Below are 18660 nucleotides of genomic sequence, written 5' to 3' on the forward strand. Positions count from 1 at the left end.
CTCTGCTACTGTGGACATCATGTCTGTAAAAGAATTATGTGCATAAAATGTAAAACTTTGTTTCATTTCTCCTGTGTAAATGTCAACTCTAAACAAAAGTTCTGGCTGTGTATGGAAGATGAGTTAGGACTAGACTTGAATAACAAAGACTGTACTTACAATATAATCAATGTGCTCATTGATGAGGTTAAAGAATTAAAAAAGTAAATCTGACGAGCTCCAATGACAGAAGTTACAAAATGATGGTGAAATACACTCAGAGGGGGGGGGGGGGGGGGGGGGGGAGTTCCAAATCGTGAAAACAAAAACTCTATAAACGAAATTGTTGCAAAAACCAATCAGTATATTACGCCTAAAACAACATCTAAAGCTGTGAAAAAAATTACGAATGATTCCTCGTTATACATTACGACAAGGAACAGGTTTGATGTGCTACAAGAAGATGAAAATTGTGAACAACAAAGCACTGAGATAAATAAAAACTTCATAGTTCAAGAAAACAGCAAAAGTAGCGAGAAACATTCGTACAACAGACACAGCAGTAACATAAAAAGCTCACCTAAACACAAAAAAAAAAGAATAACAGTGTTTGCAGACAGCCATGGGCGATCAGTTGCAGCTAACTTAATGCATCAAAGTCATAAACATTTCGTAATCCAAGGAAATGTTATACCAGGTGCACCATTAACTTCAATACTTGAAAGCTGTAACAACTTACAGGAGTCTCACAATGAATGACACAGTTGTAATCTGGGGTGGCACAAATGATGTAGCCAAAAACGAAGCAGACAGGGCATTAAATGCTATAACATCAGCATTAATTAAGCTTCAGCATACAAATGTAATCATAGTAGGGATACCCCATAGATATGATCTTGAAAGCTGGTCTTGTGTGAATGATGAAACCAGGCAAACAAATAGGAAAATAGCCAAAATAGTGAAATCTTTCCAAAACACTCAGTTTGTAACAGTCCCTGAGAACAGAGACTGGTACACTTCTCACGGACTACACCTAAATGCTAATGGCAAGGAAGAAATGGCCAGGAACTTTACTTGCAGTCATCTCTCCAAAAAATCAACTAAGCCTGCAATATCACTCGAGTGGAAGGATCCAGATGGAACTGAGCAAATAATACCACAGCTAGAAAAAATTACAGTACCAGAAATCAACCACAATGTTGTCAAGAGGACAGTAACGAACAATGGAGTAGGAAGATCAGTTTGCAGCAACAGGATATTCAAAAGTCCAGAAACACATTGTGCCCCTAGAAGATCCTCAAGACCAATAAAACCCAGAGTTCAAAGTGACATGTTTTTGCAGGAAAGTAAAGCAACTAACAAATTCCCAGGACTGGGTAAAAACAACTTGCCAAGCCAGCTAGTTAAAACAACACAAGCTGTGGCATCAACTGCAGACTCTTCAGCATCACTTACTCAATCAAATGTGGTGGAGTGTACAACTCCAGTTACTGCAACACCAGGCGGTTTGGCAACTCCTCGGACTGTACGGAGCAATAAGGCACCTCAACAGCTACCTTGACAACTAGACAGACAGAAGCCAGGTTGGGTAGTAGATTGAGAAATGCAAGATCGCCAAAGAACAGGAACACTTTTAATGCCTGGATCCAGAAATTATGTAAGTGAACCAACTCAGTGCATTTTAAAGGAAGATAATCAGAGTGATCAGTTAAAAATACCACTAAGGCTCATGCACCTAAACATACAGTACCTTAGAAATAAGCTTAATATATTACAGGTTTTTGTAAATGAACAGTCACCTCATATAGTAGTGTTAACTGAGCATGGATTAAAATCTGATGAAATTATTTACTGTAAACTAGACGGCTACTCCTTTGCAAATAGTTATTGTAGACAGTAACATAAGGGTGGTGGTGTGGCAGTTTACATTAGTGAGAATCTCGAGTACAAGAAAATAAACTATCTAGACCAGTACAACAAAGAAGGCTTGATTGAAGTGACAGGCATTGAAGTCCACACCAAAGAGTGTAGAGAGGTTATGAGAAAACATAAAGTTATTGGGATTTATCATCCACCAAAGGCTGATGTAGTTAGCTTCATAGACATATTTAGTAGAGTAGTGGGACGTTGTGGTCCCAGTGACCTAACTATACTTGGTGATCTGAATACTGAGGCAAAATCTCACAGTTTGTGTAATATGAGGTTAATAGATACTCTTAACCCATATAATCTCATAAATGTAGTAAATAGTGATACCAGGGTAACGAAGTCCACATCTAGCAGAATTGATTACATTATACTATGTAAACATATTAAAGACAGTGTTAGGTGCTGGAATATGGATTTTCACTACTCTGACCACAAATGCCAGCTTGTAGAGTATGTAAACACAAGCATCCCAAAAATGACAAAAGTTATCGAAAATAAAAGAATCCTAAAAGAGGGTTTCATCCTAGCCCTAAGAAATAAATTAGCTATAGAGGACTGGGATCTGGTTTACCAGACTGAAGGATCTAAAAACAAATGGGCCAAATTCTATGATACTATGGTAAGACACTTTGCCAGATGCTGCCCTGTTAAGAAAATACAAAAAGTGTTCACCCATAACCAAAGTGCAAAAACCAACAGACTGATACTTCCAGCAAATATGATAAAACTCAGGCAAAACATCCAGGACCTGGATGTGTTACATCAGTCAACAAACCTGCAGGTTTTTAAGGCCAAGTACAGCGAAGCCAAGAAAATCCTTAAGAAAGAGCTTTCAAATCTAAGAAAACAGACATACAGCAGTGAAATAGCTCAATCAGACAATATAGCCAAGACCTCATGGAGAATTGTAAATCAATTTCACAAAGCCACACCGAAGCCAGAAACTGAAATTGTAAATATAAGACATGAAGAAAACACAATTAAAGATCCTAATAAAGTCTGCAATGTTTTCAATAAATACTTTATATCTGCAGCTGTTAGTCCAGTTAATAACACAATTGTGAGTAGTGAGGTAAAGCTCTGCCCCTTTGAAGAGTCACCTTGTGAATTCAAACAAGTAAGTGAAAAAGAAATAGGCAGGATAGTAAATAACCTAAAGAATAAGTACTCATCTGGATGGGATGGTTTGAGTAGTATCGTGATTAAAAAATGTAATAAAGAATTAGTTAAAATAATCACCCACCTGGTAAACTGCTGTATCAGAGAACATACATTTCCAAATGTATTGAAATGGAGCACAGTTAAACCAGTGCATAAAAAAGGATCCAAGGAAGAGGTTTCAAATTTCAGGCCCATATCATTAATACCTGTCTTCAGCAAAGTATTTGAAATTGTGCTGCTGACACAACTTAGTGACTATTTCTTGAAAAATAAGTTCCTAACAGAGACACAACATGAATTCCAAAAAGATCATAGTACTATCACAGCAATTACGGAATTTCTTCACAAAGTGTATGGTGTCCTTCATCAAGGAATGCAAACAGCTGGCATATTTCTAGACCTTACTAAAGCCTTTGACTCGGTAAACCATGAGTTACTTTTAAGTAAACTTGAGTCATACAATGTAAATGCTGCATCCATGCAATTGCTGGCTACATATTTATTTAACCACAAGCAGTGTACAAAGCTGACTTACAAAATCAATAATCAGATCATTAATTTCCAGTTCAAATATGAGACAGTCACACCAGGTGTACCCCAGGGCTCAATTTTGGGCCCTTTGCTTTTCCTAGTGTACATATATGATATAGAGCAACCTTTGAACTCCCAATTGATAACCTTTGCAGACGATACCTCACTGTTATTTCTTGGTAAAGAAAATGATGAGTTAACGTTGGTAGCAACTGAGGGACTACATCAAATAACTACTTATTTTCAAGATCAAGGTTTGAAAGTTAATATCAGTAAATCTCAGTTATTGCCATTTAAACTTACAAACTCACACCAAACCTCTATCAGCAACATAGGTGGAATTCAAGTAGTGGGCACAGAAGGCTGCAGATTTCTAGGTATTCACCTAGATGAAAATCTAAGATGGGTAAACCATATCAAATTTTTATGCAATAAAATCAGCAGTTCATTATATCTAATCAGCCAGTTATCAAAAGTAGTCCCACATTAGACATTTAAAATAATTTATTATGGAACCATTTTTGCACAGATTAATTACGGAATAGAGATATGGGGTTGTGCTGCCGACATACATATGAACAGAATATTAACCCTACAGAAAAGAGCAGTCAGAATTATCCATAGATTAGGGAAATCTTTGTTCATCATAAATACCTCACAGTCTACTCACTGTATCTTTACAAATTAATTATATTTTTTGTAACACATCAAAACAAAGCAACAAAGTGCTCTGATATGCATGCCTATAATACAAGAAATAAAGACTGCTACTACAGACAAAGAACAAAATTAAAAACAACAGACCATAGTCCATGCATTAGTGCTCAAATATGGTACAACATATTACCGAGCTCTTTAAGGTGCCACAAAGGGAACTTATTCAAAGTGAAACTGAAATATTTCTTGATTGACAAGTGTTTATATTCTTTAAGTGAATATTAATATTAAACTAAAATAAATTATTGTGTAAAATCTGAATATTTGTAATAGGTACAATGTAACACCCAATATTGTGCCTTATTAGGTACAATGGTACATTTGTATCATGTATGAGTAATCACATATGTATTTATGACTGTACTAAACTTGTAAAAAAATGCTATGACATTTGCAAAAGACACCAGTTGGTGTCTCCATGCAAAAAATACAATAAATAAAAATAAATAAATAAATAAATATTTGTTGCTGATTATTATGTAAATGTCATCAGCAAACTATACTATTTTCTCTTCCATGCCATACCAAAAGGAAATATTAAGGTAAATTAGAAACAATATGATAACCCCCATATTACATTGAGGGACACCAATGGTTATACATTCTTTGCTAGGAGGCTATTTATCTATGTATTAAGATCCACCAACCGTAACACTGTAAATAAAATATGTAAAATCACATTTTCACTTTGCATTAGGAAATACAAACCTATTACAGGAGAGAAGGTAGTGCCAGGAGACATATCTGATAATGATGATGTTGCCTCAGGCAATCTCAACAATGTTTTTGGAGTTACAATTATCAAAGGTTTTCTGTAAGGCCAAAGAACCTAAAAATGAGAAATAACAGAACTTGATTTAGAACTTTTGTGCTTGTTCATTCACAATTCATACATTATACTATAATTATAAAGTCTTTAGGCAGTGGCAAATCTTAGCTGTTGATCATGGACTTGGGATGTGGACAGTTCATTCATTCACACATTGTTTTATGTAAGTCCCATATTTAAGGGGAACTTTCAGGGATATGGAACAAGTCATGTTACAAATTAAGAGGCCATATTGAAGGGGAACTTTCAGGGATATGGAACAAGTCATCTTACAAATTAAGAGGCAGAAGTAACTGCCCAGGGCTGCTCCTGTAAAGTGTACTAACAATGAATTGTGACTAATGCTAATCTACTCATACTGACAGTTATCATAGTTACTTCTTGATTGCTTTATATGTGTATGTTACGGGAAAAACGAATACTTTGAAAAGTGACATTGATCCTTCTCCTATACTACTCAGTTGCTGTTTTGAATTAATACATACAAAAATCATATAATTTTACATAGAACCTTATCAGCAGTCTACATACTAGAAAAGTTAAGCTCTATATGATACACACAGAATGTACACTCTTGAGTCCAGATAATCTGATAAATTGAAGGAATGACTAAATATTTAATGTTTTGCTTTGTTTTTCAATATTTGAGGATTTTCAATTTCCTACTTGATGTGCAAAAGTGATCTGCTATAGACATTTACACTACACTATAAAACTCCATTCTCAACCTTATTTTTATTTCTAGAATCGTGGTTGTGAATTCATCCTAAATCAACTTTTGTTATTAACTGCAAATACTATTTCAGAGTATATGTATCGGCACAGAAGTATAAAGTCTCTAAAGAGGCTTCTGTAAAAAGTTCAGTTACCAACTTTGCACAACATTCTTATTGCATGTTTCTGCAGAAAGACACTTTTCCCCCTCAGTTGCATTACCCACGAAGATTATGCCATAAGATAGTTTTGAGCCCAAGTATGTAAAGTATACTAGCATTATTGACTAAAGGTCAACAAAATGAAAACTGAGATTTATGCTTGTAAAGCAGACAAACTGAGGTTTTTGGATAACTTATCCACAAGCTGGTCAAGTGAAGCTGACCTGTGTGGAAAGCAAGCTGTGAGGAATGAATAACATGCAAAAAACTGTGCCATGAGCATGCTGTGCTCTTAACATATCTATCTTGTGGAATTTTTCAAAGATTTAATGAAGAAAATCTTCCATTGATTTGATAGCCTCTATTTCACACTTTCCAATTATTTGCTGTGTTTAGATTTAGATGCAAGTGCAGTATTTTCAAGTCTTCAGATCATCTACACACTTTGCAATTATTTGCTGAGTTTAGATTCAGATGTAGATGCAATCTTTTCCAAATCTTCAGATCACTCTACACACTTTGTAACTATTTACTGAATTTGGATTTAGATGCATATGCAGTCTTTTCGAAATTTTCAAATCACTCTACAATCAATAATGTGTTCTCAAATATACAGTTCTCAAAATCATACAATTAAAATATATTTTGGAGTTCTTTTTCTGGGTGTTTAATAGTGAATTTTCTGTGAAACATGAGGAAGAATCATCCACATCTACATCTACATTTATACTCTGCAAGCCACCCAACGGTGTGTGGCGGAGGGCACTTTACGTGCCACTGTCATTACCTCCCTTTCCTGTTCCAGTCGCGTATGGTTTGCGAGAAGAACGACTGTCTGAAAGCCTCCATGCGCGTTCTAATCTCTCTAATTTTACATTCGTGATCTCCTCGGGAGGTATAGGTAGGGGGAAGCAATATATTCGATACCTCATCCAGAAACGCACCCTCTCGAAACCTGGCGAGCAAGCTACACCGCGATGCAGAGCACCTCTCTTGCAGAGTCTGCCACTTGAGTTTGTTAAACATCTTCGTAACACTATCATGGTTACCAAATAACCCTGTGACGAAACGCGCCGCTCTTCTTTGGATCTTCTCTATCTCCTCCGTCAACCCGATCTGGTACGGACCCCACACTGATGAGCAATACTCAAGTATAGGTCGAACGAGTGTTTTGTAAGCCACCTCTTTTGTTGATGGACTACATTTTCTAAGGACTCTCCCAATGAACCTCAACCTGGTACCCGCCTTACCAACAATTAATTTTATATGATCATTCCACTTCAAATTGTTCTGCACGCATACTCCCAGATATTTTACAGAAGTAACTGCTACCAATGTTTGTTCCGCTATCATATAATCATACAATAAAGGATCCTTCTCTCGATGTATTCGCAATACATCACATTTGTCTATGTTAAGGGTCAGTTGGCACTCCCTGCACCAAGTGCCTATCCGCTGCAGATCTTCCTGCATTTCGCTACAATTTTCTAATGCTGCAACTTCTCTGTATACTACAGCATCATCCGCGAAAAGCCACATGGAACTTCCGAAACTATCTACTAGGTCATTTATATATATTGTGAAAAGCAATGGTCCCATGACACTCCCCTGTGGCACGCCAGAAGTTACTTTAACGTCTGTAGATGTCTCTCCATTGAGAACAACATGCTGTGTTCCGTTTGCTAAAAACTCTTCAATCCAGCCACACAGCTGGTCTGATATTCCGTAGGCTCTTACTTTGTTTATCAGGCGACAGTGCGGAACTGTATCGAACGCCTTCCGGAAGTCAAGAAAAATAGCATCTACCTGGGAGCCTGTATCTAATATTTTCTGGGTCTCATGAACAAATAAAGCGAGTTGGGTCTCACACAATCGCTGTTTCCGGAATCCATGTTGATTCCTACAGAGTAGATTCTAGGTTTCCAAAAACTACATGATACTCGAGCAAAAAACATGTTCTAAAATTCTACAATAGATCGACATCAGAGATATAGGTCTATAGTTTTGCGCATCTACTCAATGACCCTTCTTGAAGACTGGGACTACCTGTGCTCTTTTCCAATCATTTGGAACCTTCCGTTCCTCTAGAGACTTGCGGTACACAGCTGTTAGAAGGGGGGCAAGTTCTTTCGCGTACTCTGTGTAGAATCGAATTGGTATCTCGTCAGGTCTAGTGGACTTTCCTCTGTCGAGTGAGTCCAGTTGCTTTTCTATTCCTTGGACACTTATTTTGATGTCAGCCATCTTTTCGTTTGTGCGAGGATTTAGAGAAGGAACTGCAGTGCGGTCTTCCTCTGTGAAACAGCTTTGGAAAAAGGTGTTTAGTATTTCAGCTTTACACGTGTCATCCTCTGTTTCAATGCCATCATCATCCCGGAGTGTCTGGATATGCTGTTTTGAGCCACTTACTGATTTAACGTAAGACCAGAACTTCCTAGGATTTTCTGTCAAGTCGGTACATAGAATATTACTTTCGAATTCACTGAACGCTTCACGCATAGCCCTCCTTACGCTAACTTTGACATCATTTAGCTTCTGTTTGTCTGAGAGGTTTTGGCTGCGTTTAAACTTGGAGTGAAGCTCTCTTTGCTTTCGCAGTAGTTTCCTAACTTTGTTGTTGTACCACAATGGGTTTTTCCTGTCCCTCACAGTTTTACTCGGCACGTACCTGTCTAAAACGCATTTTATGATTGCCTTGAACTTTTTCCATAAACACTCAACATTGTCAGTGTCGGAACAGAAATTTTCGTTTTGATCTGTTAGGTAGACTAAAATCTGCCTTCTATTACTCTTGCTAAACAGATAAACCTTCCTCCCTTTTTTTATATTCCTATTAACTTCCATTTTCAGGGATGCTTCAACGGCCTTATGATCACTGATTCCCTGTTCTGCACATACAGAGTCGAAAAGTTCGGGTCTGTTTGTTATCAGTAGGTCCAAGGTGTTATCTCCACGAGTCGGTTCTCTGTTTAATTGCTCGAGGTAATTTTCGGATAGTGCAATCAGTATAATGTCACTCAATGCTCTGTCCCTACCACCCGTCCTAAACATCTGAGTGTCCCAGTCTATATCTGGTAAATTGAAATCTCCACCTAAGACTATAACATGCTGAGAAAATTTATGTGAAATGTATTCCAAATTTTCTCTCAGTTGTTCTGCCACTAATGCTGCTGAGTCGGGAGGTCGGTAAAAGGAGCCAATTATTAACCTAGCTCAGTTGTTGAGTGTAACCTCCACCCATAATAATTCACAGGAACTATCCACTTCTACTTCACTACAGGATAAACTACTACTAACAGCGACGAACACTCCACCACCGGTTGCATGAAATCTATCCTTTCTAAACACCGTCTGTACCTTTGTAAAAATTTTGGCAGAATTTATCTCTGTCTTCAGCCAGCTTTCTGTACCTATAACGATTTCAGCTTCGGTGCTTTCTATCAACACTTTAAGTTCTGGTACTTTACCAACGCAGCTTCGATAGTTTACAATTACAATACTGACTGCTGCTTGGTCCCCGCATGTCCTGACTTTGCCCCGCACCCATTGAGGCTGTTGCCCTTTCTGTACTTGCCCAAGGCCATCTAACCTAAAAAACCGCCCAGTCCACGCCACACAACCCCTGCTACCCGTGTAGCTGCTTGCTGCGTGTAGTGGACCCCACCACCCCATGGCGCAAGTCGAGGAATCTGCAGCCCACACAGTGGCAGAACTGTCTCAGCCTCTGATTCAGACCCTCCACTCGGCTCTGTACCAAAGATCCGCAGTCAGTCCTGTCGACGATGCTGCAGATGGTGAGCTCTGCTTTCATCATGCTAGCGAGACTGGCAGTCTTCACCAAATCAGATAGCCAACGGAAGCCAGAGAGGATTTCCTCCAATCCATAGCAACACACATCATTGGTGCTGACATGAGCGACTACCTGCAGATGGGTGCACCCCGTACCCTTCATGGCATCCGGAAGGACCCTTTCCACATTTTGAATGACTCCCCCCAGTATGCACACGGAGTGCACATTGGTTTTCTTCCCCTATCTTGCTGCCATATCCCTAAGGGGCCCCATTACGTGCCTGACATTGGAGCTCCCAACTACCAGTAAGCCCACCCTCTGCGACCGCCCGGATCTTGCAGACTGAGGGGCAACCTCTGGAACAGGACAAGCAGCCATGTCAGGCCGAAGATCAGTATCAGCCTGAGACATAGCCTGAAACCAGTTCGTCAGACAAACTGGAGAGGCCTTCCATTCAGCCCTCCGGAATGTCTTTTGCCCCCTGCCACACCTTGAGACGACCTCCCACTCTACCACAGGTGAGGGATCAGCCTCAATGCGGGCAGTATCCCAGGCAACCACAGTCGTAGTCCGATCGGGGGATGCGTGGGACAAGCTGGCCGTCCCGACAAACCCCCATCCGGACCCCCACAGTGATGCCCATTGGCAACAGCCTCAAGCTGTGTGACCGTAGCCAACACTGCCTGAAGCTGGGAGCGAAGGGATGCCAACTCAGCCTGCATCCGAACACAGCAGTTGCAGTCCCTATCCATGCTAAAAACTGTTGTGCAAAGAACGTCTGAACTAATCTACAGAGAGCACAAACAAATCGACACAAAATTTAAATGGTTATTAAAATACAAGATTGCCTAGTAAATGCAGTAATGCTGCTACTTGCGCACTGCTGACACACTGCTCAGCGGCGGAACGAGACTATGCGATTTTATACTATTCAGGTACTAAAACGTGATGCTACAACTCTCAAATACTATAATACACCCAAAATTTATGAATTAAACAATGCAAGTACCAAAAACATGCAAAGAAATTAAGAATTAAACTATGTAACAAATGAGTGAGCTAGGAGTATACGAGTTGCTGCTGCAGCTGCTTATCCAACGACGGCAGGGAGCACACTGACTGTGACCAACCGACACTGGCCGTTCAAAACAAAAACAGAAGACAGATGACTACACGAATTTACACTATTCAGGTACTAAAACGCGATGCTACAACTCTCAAATACTATAATACACCCGAAATTTATGAATTAAACAATGCAAGTACCAAAAACACGCAAAGAAATTAAGAATTAAACTATGTAACAAATGAGTGAGGTAGGAGTATACGACTTGCTGCTGCAGCTGCTTATCCAACGGCGGCAGGGAGCACACTGACTGTGACCAACCGACCCTGGCCGTTCAAACCAAAAACAGAAGACAAATGACTACGCGAATTTACACTACTCAGGTACTAAAACTCGATGCTACAACTCTCAAATACTATAATACGCCCAAAATTTATGAATTAAAAAATGCAAGTACTAAAAACACGCAAAGAAATTAAGAATTAAACTATGTAACGAATGAGTGAGCTAGGAGTATACGACTTGCTGCTGCAGCTGCTTATCCAACGGCGGCAGGGAGCATCATGTGTATGATATGCAACAGAAAGTGGTTCTGAATAAATATTAAAATGCATGGTCCTTGCTTTAGTATACACTATTGAACAACTGAATGAGGAGTATCAGTTGTGTTAAAGAGAAAGAACTTCTGTTGGCATGTAGAATGGTGAAGCAGGGGTGTGATGTTATTGCCGTTTATGATCCTGGATGTGCTGGGAACCAGCTTTACTGCCACATCGATGCGCTATGTCCGAGGAGGGGGCTAGGCAATGGGAATGTGATGGAAATTGATAAGAGTTGTTTTGTCAATGAACTACATTTATTTAGCCATACCTTACTAAATGTTACAAATAAACTCTTATATTCAATGTCCACACTGGCACATTGCACTGGTGGTATGGCTTGATCAATGATCCTGGAGGATACACACTCTGGTGATTAGTATGTTGCATGATGTGTGAACCATGCGAAACAAAGATTGAGACTCCAAATTGTCACTTTCCAGCATGACCCACAGACCATCATGTCTTCTGCTGATGGTGAAAGAAACTGCAAAATGAATGAATGTGCGAGACTTTGTGTACGCATTTGTGGGGGTCACATTAACTCGACCCATGTGGTCAGGGCTGTGTGTTGCATTGTGATGTCCAGCTAGCACTACTGCCTGCTTTGTCTAGTGTGGGCTACTGCACACTACACCATTGCCAAAATTTGGCACAATGGTAAATCTGCACACACAAGCTGGCAAATGTGGAGCACTGTTTGTTTGTGTTGGCTGTGACCACAGTTCCGCTGTTCACGCATATCTGCAGTTCAGCCATGGCACAGATCCTCTCTTGGAGAGCAGGGCTCCATAACTGTGAGAAAGTGTGGCGATCAGACTGTGGCTCTTAGGTGTTTAGAGTTCACATGCTGTGTGGTGATGTTAGTGCGAGTGCAATGGTGGCAGGTCAGTCAGCAGAGGAAGGGTGGTGGCCAATGATGTCTGCATGCAGGGATGGTGAGCATGCGGTGAGTGTGTCCTCGAATGTTAAGCTAGTGGCGTCAGTGGCAGCTGGCACTCGCTACAAACTGTCCACAGCAATGTGTGACACAGGTCTGTGGCTGTGCGTCAGTTAGAAAGATGTCTCAAAATCTGTTGCACTGGTAGCTTAATAATGACATAGAGCAATCACTAGTGCTACAGTTAACACAATACAGTATAATGAAGTTCTCCATTTGAATTGCTCAGAATGACATCCAGATTGACAAATCAGAGGTTCATGAGTTGCACTGTTCCACAAGTTCGCCGACGGACTCAGTCGTAGAAGCACGGTGGAGCACTCTATCTGACCTCAATGCTCAAGACAGCAGAGGTACAGAGATTGCATGCTGAGTATAAACTTGCATTAGTATGGTGTTGTCATGACTCAAATGCTGGTCCAGGAGCTGCAATGGGCAATTCCAGTAGCACGAAGATGATGTCTGGAGCTCAACAGGAACACAAGTACAAAAACCGGCATGGATACTGATCTGGCCTCAACGCCTGACATGTTGGATACATGGGGACATGAAAGTCAGTCCAGAAACTTTGACAGGCAAGCAGCCTGGAGGAGGTTGTGATGAAGAGAGCTGGGATATTTTTACTTCCCCCTCTTGTTTTGCCATCTGCCTCCTTAAATTCATTTTTTCATTTTTGAACTAATTACCATTAACATACGCGAGTGTAATCTGCATTTTTACAAAAGAGAAAGGTTGACACTCAGTTTTAAAGAATATAGTACCAGATCTAATTTTGTGCTTAGTTTCATGTGTGTCATTGATTTTCTAATTCATTTTGATTATTATTAGTTAGTGTCTTTTGTTATAGGGTGAAATCAGTAATTGTTTCATAACTTAAATTCTATTGTTGACTTATAAACAAATATAAATTCTATAATAATTATAAACATCTAGAGGAACAACTAATAGTATTCTTAAAGGATTTATTTGGCTCTATTCAAAAACATGCTAGCAAAGACAGCTCTTAATTAATTCCAAAGTAATTACCATTTTTGTCAAAAGTATTGTTCGCATTAATTTCATGATTTAAACAAATAATCCAGCTTAACCCTTGTAGTAGAAGAAACTGTTAAAATGACACAATTTTTTGATGTGTGCAATTAATTGAAGGAGTTAATTTTTAACTGTAATTTCTGTAAATTAAACATCAAACAATGTGTAGTTTCAGAGCCTATTACTTTGATGATATATAAGGGTTCAATTTTTGGTCCTGAGACAGTCAGTCCACAACCGAGTTTCAGACAAGAAACGTGTGTAGGTATGAACAACAACAATGCATCAACGTAACTGTAAAATAAATGGTACACCTATAGGCCATGCGTTAAAGCAATGACGGCATCTGTTCAATTTATCTGAAAGACTGTGAAATGTTTGGTTAGGTTTTCATTGCTCATAGATGTTCAACAGTAAACTATTGTAGCAGTATGTTGATGTTTGATTGCAATCTATTAAAGAGGCTTATTGAAAGTTAAACAACAGTGCACTGGCCATATAACTGTGTATTATTGGGGGTTTTGGACAGTGAAAGTAAAGAATTGTGAAATGCAAATGTGCACCTGCCGGCTACATCATTTAAAGTACTCAGTGTTGAACTTCCACCACCATTTATCAGCCAGTATAGCAATGCAGTACATCGACACCAAGGACAATCAATGATGAAATAAAGCAGGCAAACATCACAAGGTGTTCAGAGCTTGACTACAAGTGAGGCCAGCTGGAGACATGGTCTCTACAACAGATAGCGGCTGTGGGGAAGCAGATTCTAATGCTGTATGGCAGGTGGGGTGCATGCTTGCTGCATGGCTTCCCATTGCACTCAATGTGCAGAGTTTTCTACTGTGGGTGATCATGTGTGGTCTAGAATAGGGCAGCTGGAGATGTGGCTGTACTGCATCAGTACGTAACATGACTTGCTTGCAGCACTGCAGGTTGCCATGCACGAATACACTATGTGATCAAATGTATCTGGACACCTGGCTGAAAATGACTTACAAGTTCATGGTGTCCTCCATTGGTAATGCTGATGACAGCTTCCACTCTCACAGGCATACATTCGATCAGGTGCTAAAAGGTTTCTTGGGGAATGGCAGCCCATTTTTCACAGAGTGCTGCACTGAGGAGAGGTATCAATGTTGGTCGGTGAGGCCTGGCATGAAGTCAGCATTCCAAAACATCCCAAAGGTGTTATATAGGATGCAGGTCAGATCTCTATGCAGGCCAGGCCATTACAGGGATGTTATTGTTGTGCAACCACTCTGCCACTGACTGTGTATTATCAACAGGTGCTCAATCGTATTGAAAGATGCAGTCACCATTCCCGAATTGCTCTTCAACAGTGGGAAGCAAGAAGGTGCTTAAAACATCGATGTAGGCTTGTGCTGTGATAGTGCATGCAAAACAACGAGGGGTGCAAACCCCCTCTATGAAAAACACGACCACACCATAACACCACCGCCTCTGAATTTTACTGTTGGCACTACACATGCTGGTAGATGACGTTCACCGGGCATTCGCCATACCCACACCCTGCCATCGGATCACCACACTGAGTACCGCGATTCGTCATTCACAACATTTTTCCACTGTTCAATCATCCAATGTTTACACTCCGTACACCAAGCAAGGTGTCATTTGGCATTTACCGGCGTGATGTGTGGCTTATGATCAGCTGCTCAACCATGAAATCCAAGTTTTCTCACCTCCTGCCAAACTGTCACAGTACTTGCAGTGGATCCTGATGCAGTTCGGAATTCCTGTATGATGGTCTGTATAGATGTCTGCCTATTACACATTACGACCCTCTTCAACTATTGGCAGTCTCTGTTGGTCAACAGACGAGGTCGGCCTGTATGCTTTTGTACTGTAGGTGTCCCTTCACGTTTCCACTTTATGTTGGAAGAAGTGGACCTAGGAATGTTTAGGAGTGTGGAAATCTTGCATACAAACATATGACACAAGTGACACCCAATCATCTGACCACGTTCGAAGTCCATGAGTTCCGCGGAGCACCCCATTCTGCTCTCTCACAATGTCTAATAACTACTGAGGTCACTGATATGGTGTACCTGGCAGTAGGTAGCAGTACAATGCAACTAATATGAAATACATATGTTTTTGTGGGTATCCAGATACTTTTGATCACATAGTGTACTTTTCCGCTGCTGTGCCACTTCTGTGTGTATGCTCGGAGGCCAGCCATGTGAGGTCACAGATGTTCTGCCAGAATAGGGGCTATGTCATCATGAGTGAATGGCACTTCCTCTTCAAAATCACCTGGGATTGCGAGAGGTCACCCATAAATGAGGTGGCATTATTCACAGACCCAGCAGTACCATCGAGGGGGGAGGGGCCTCCATCCAAGTGGTGTCATGGCATGTGAGAGAGGCTTTCAGAGTCCTATGGAGATGTTTAATCATGCTGTTCGATGCCAGATGACAGCTTGTGGTTCTGTGTATATGGATGCTACACAGTCTGGTGACATGCGTGAACAATGCACAGTCAAACTGGTGGCCACGGTCTATTGTCATGAGGCCGAAGTATCAGAAGTATGCCACCCAGGTGTCGATAAAGGCAGTGGTGGCAGTCTCGGCAGTGATTTCTGTGATGGGTATTGTCTCTGGCTAGTGAGTGAAATGATCCACCATAGTTAGTAGGTACTGCTTGCCTTGGGACAGAGGTAGTGGGCTGACAAGGTCTACGTGGACATGTGCAAATCGGCATGTCATGTTGGGGAAGGCACCCATGGGTGTGTGGGTGTGCCTCCCAACTTTGATGCACTGGCATGTGGTGTAAGAGCGTGCACATTCAGGGCAGTCATTCTGTTGCCCAGACCAGACAAAACGTACAGCCACGACTGTCACAGTAGTGTTGGTTCTGGGGTGTGATAGTCCATGGACTCAGTCAAAGGCACTGCACCTGAATTTCTTCAGAAGGAATGGTCGGTGAGTGCCAGTGGAAATGTCACATCAAATCTGCCATGTAGAGGCAGCGACAGGCACTATCTCCAGATGTAGGCCGCTGAAGGTGTCGTGATGACACTATGCAGTTTTTCATTACTCTCCAGTACTTGGGCGACGTCCTCAAAGATCACAGGAGGTGAGATAATGGCACACACTCAGAACAAGCAAACGGCCACTATATTGTCTATCCCAGAAATATGGCAAATATCTGTCATAAATTGAGACACATTTTCTAATTGCTGGAATTGGTGCGGTGAACACTTGGAGTGATTGTTTCAAAACATGTGAGTTGTTGGTTTATGGTCTGTGAATATGACAAATTGTCAGGCTTCTGCCAATGGCTGGGAGTATCCAACCACCATGTATATCAAAAGCAACTCCTGGTCATAAGTGCTCCAAACGTGTTGCAATTCTGATAGCTTCTTTGAGAAAAAACCAAGCAACTGTAAGCTCTGGCTGACATGCTCCTGTAGCACCACATCGATGACGATCAGGCTGGCATCCACCACTATGGTTAAGTCTGTGCCATGTACTGTGTCCACAAGTAGTGTCACTTCTGTGAGATTCCTTTTTGACTCAGTGAAGCTTTGCTCCCATGTGTCTGTCCAATTCACAGGAGTCTCCCTTTTGAGTGGGGAATGATGTTTTGGCTTAGTCACAGGTTCTCACATGATGGCAGTGTTGGGCAGATGGCTGTGATATAAGTTCAACATGCCAAGATAACAGTGTAATTCTTTGTATGTCTGCAGATGTGGCATGTTCAGAATCACTTGTACTTTCTCCAGTAGTGGCGTTGATCCTCTGGGGGTGATTAAATCGCCAAGGAACTCAATTTCTGTCACACAGAAAGTGCACCTCAATTGGTTCATAAGGATTTTGGCTTTACTCAGGTTCTGAAAGATGGTCATTAGGTGGCGGTGGTGGTGGTGGTGGTGGTGGTGGTGGTGGTGGAGGAGGAGGAGGAGGTGATGGTGATGGTGGAGCTCGGGCGACTTCGAGAATACCAGGATGTCATCGAGGTACATGAAACAATGTGGCAAGCATTGCAAGATGCCATCCAGGAACTGCTGCCAGGTCTGGACAGTATTCCAAAGATGGAAAGTCATAAACAGACTTTCAAAAAGCCCAAAGAGGATGACAATAGCCATTTCCTGAACGTCTTCAGGTGTCAATGGAATTTGTGTGTACACCTTTGCACAACTGATCTTACTAAATGTGACACAGCCTGCCGAGCCATGGGTAAAATCTTGAAGGTGCAGTACTGGATATTGATCTGGCACTGTTCATGAATTAAGGGTGTGATAGTGTCCATACAGGCGTGACAAATTTTTTTTGAAACTAAATGCAACACAGATGACCATGGGCTGCTTGATGGCCGAATGATACCTTGCTGCTGCGTGGCCTTAAACTCAGCCTTTGCTACTGCAAGTCTATTGGGTATGAATTGACATGGGTGGCACGATGTGGGTGGACTGGGCGTAGTTGTTATGTGGTGCACCATTGGATGCTCGATGTCCTTTGGTGCACCATTGGGGCTGGTGAGTTCAGGAAATTTTTCCAGAATGTCAGCATAAGGTCAGGGCATTTCACAAGTTTCACATTGTAGAATGCAGCCTCTCAGTGCTGTTGTGCTATCTTTAAATTTGTTGTTACATTAATAAGCTGGCCATATATGATGTCAGCTAGCAGCTTATAGAGGCTGAGAAAGTCTGCCCCCACGTTCGGCTGATTGACATCTGCCACAGTAAATGTCCAAGAGAATGTGCAGCCTAGTCGAATGTCTAAGTTACTGTTGCGTGTGCTGTATGTTTTAATGTTCACCTGCACCTGAGCAGGGAACCTGTACATCCACATAGTGCATAACAGCAAGTCTGGTACTATGTTGGACTGAGCAAGGCTCTGCAAGTGGTGCAGGAGCTGAAAATGTCTCCAGTTGCTGTATTTCTCTTGGCACAGCAATTGGTACACCCTTTGTTACTTGGACAAAGAGATCTGATGGATCAATTCTCTCTTCAGTCATTTGTAAGAGGACTGTGTCAACAAGAATTATATCTTGTACTTTCGCTGTGTAGGTTTGGTTGAGCTGGCTCACTACGTGTCCAGATTTTGCGAGGTCACAGATTATTTTGCTACTCATAAAGACTACCTCCACTTGGCTGCTTTACATGACCAGATTGTGGGGCCAAAAGGGAGGCAGCCTGACCAACACTCGTCCAGTGCTTGCCACCATTCCAGCAACAGTAGGG

At 41.2% G+C, this 18660-nt stretch overlaps 1 protein-coding gene across 2 annotated transcripts in view; it reads right to left on the minus strand.

The window, feature by feature from the left end:
- Window positions 1–18660, minus strand: part of LOC124795215 (probable 2-oxoglutarate dehydrogenase E1 component DHKTD1 homolog, mitochondrial) — a 355821-nt gene that overhangs the window by 55885 nt on the left and 281276 nt on the right. The window contains exon 16 of one of the 2 annotated variants that reach the window (XM_047259132.1): window positions 5026–5146. The exons of the other annotated variant lie outside the window; for it this stretch is intronic. Coding sequence (XP_047115088.1) covers window positions 5026–5146 — 121 coding nt within the window. The remainder of the gene's footprint in view (window positions 1–5025; window positions 5147–18660) is intronic. 2 annotated transcript variants of the gene reach the window in all.

The sequence above is a fragment of the Schistocerca piceifrons genome, chromosome 4 (genome assembly GCF_021461385.2).
Source record: "Schistocerca piceifrons isolate TAMUIC-IGC-003096 chromosome 4, iqSchPice1.1, whole genome shotgun sequence".
Lineage (NCBI taxonomy): Eukaryota > Metazoa > Arthropoda > Insecta > Orthoptera > Acrididae > Schistocerca > Schistocerca piceifrons.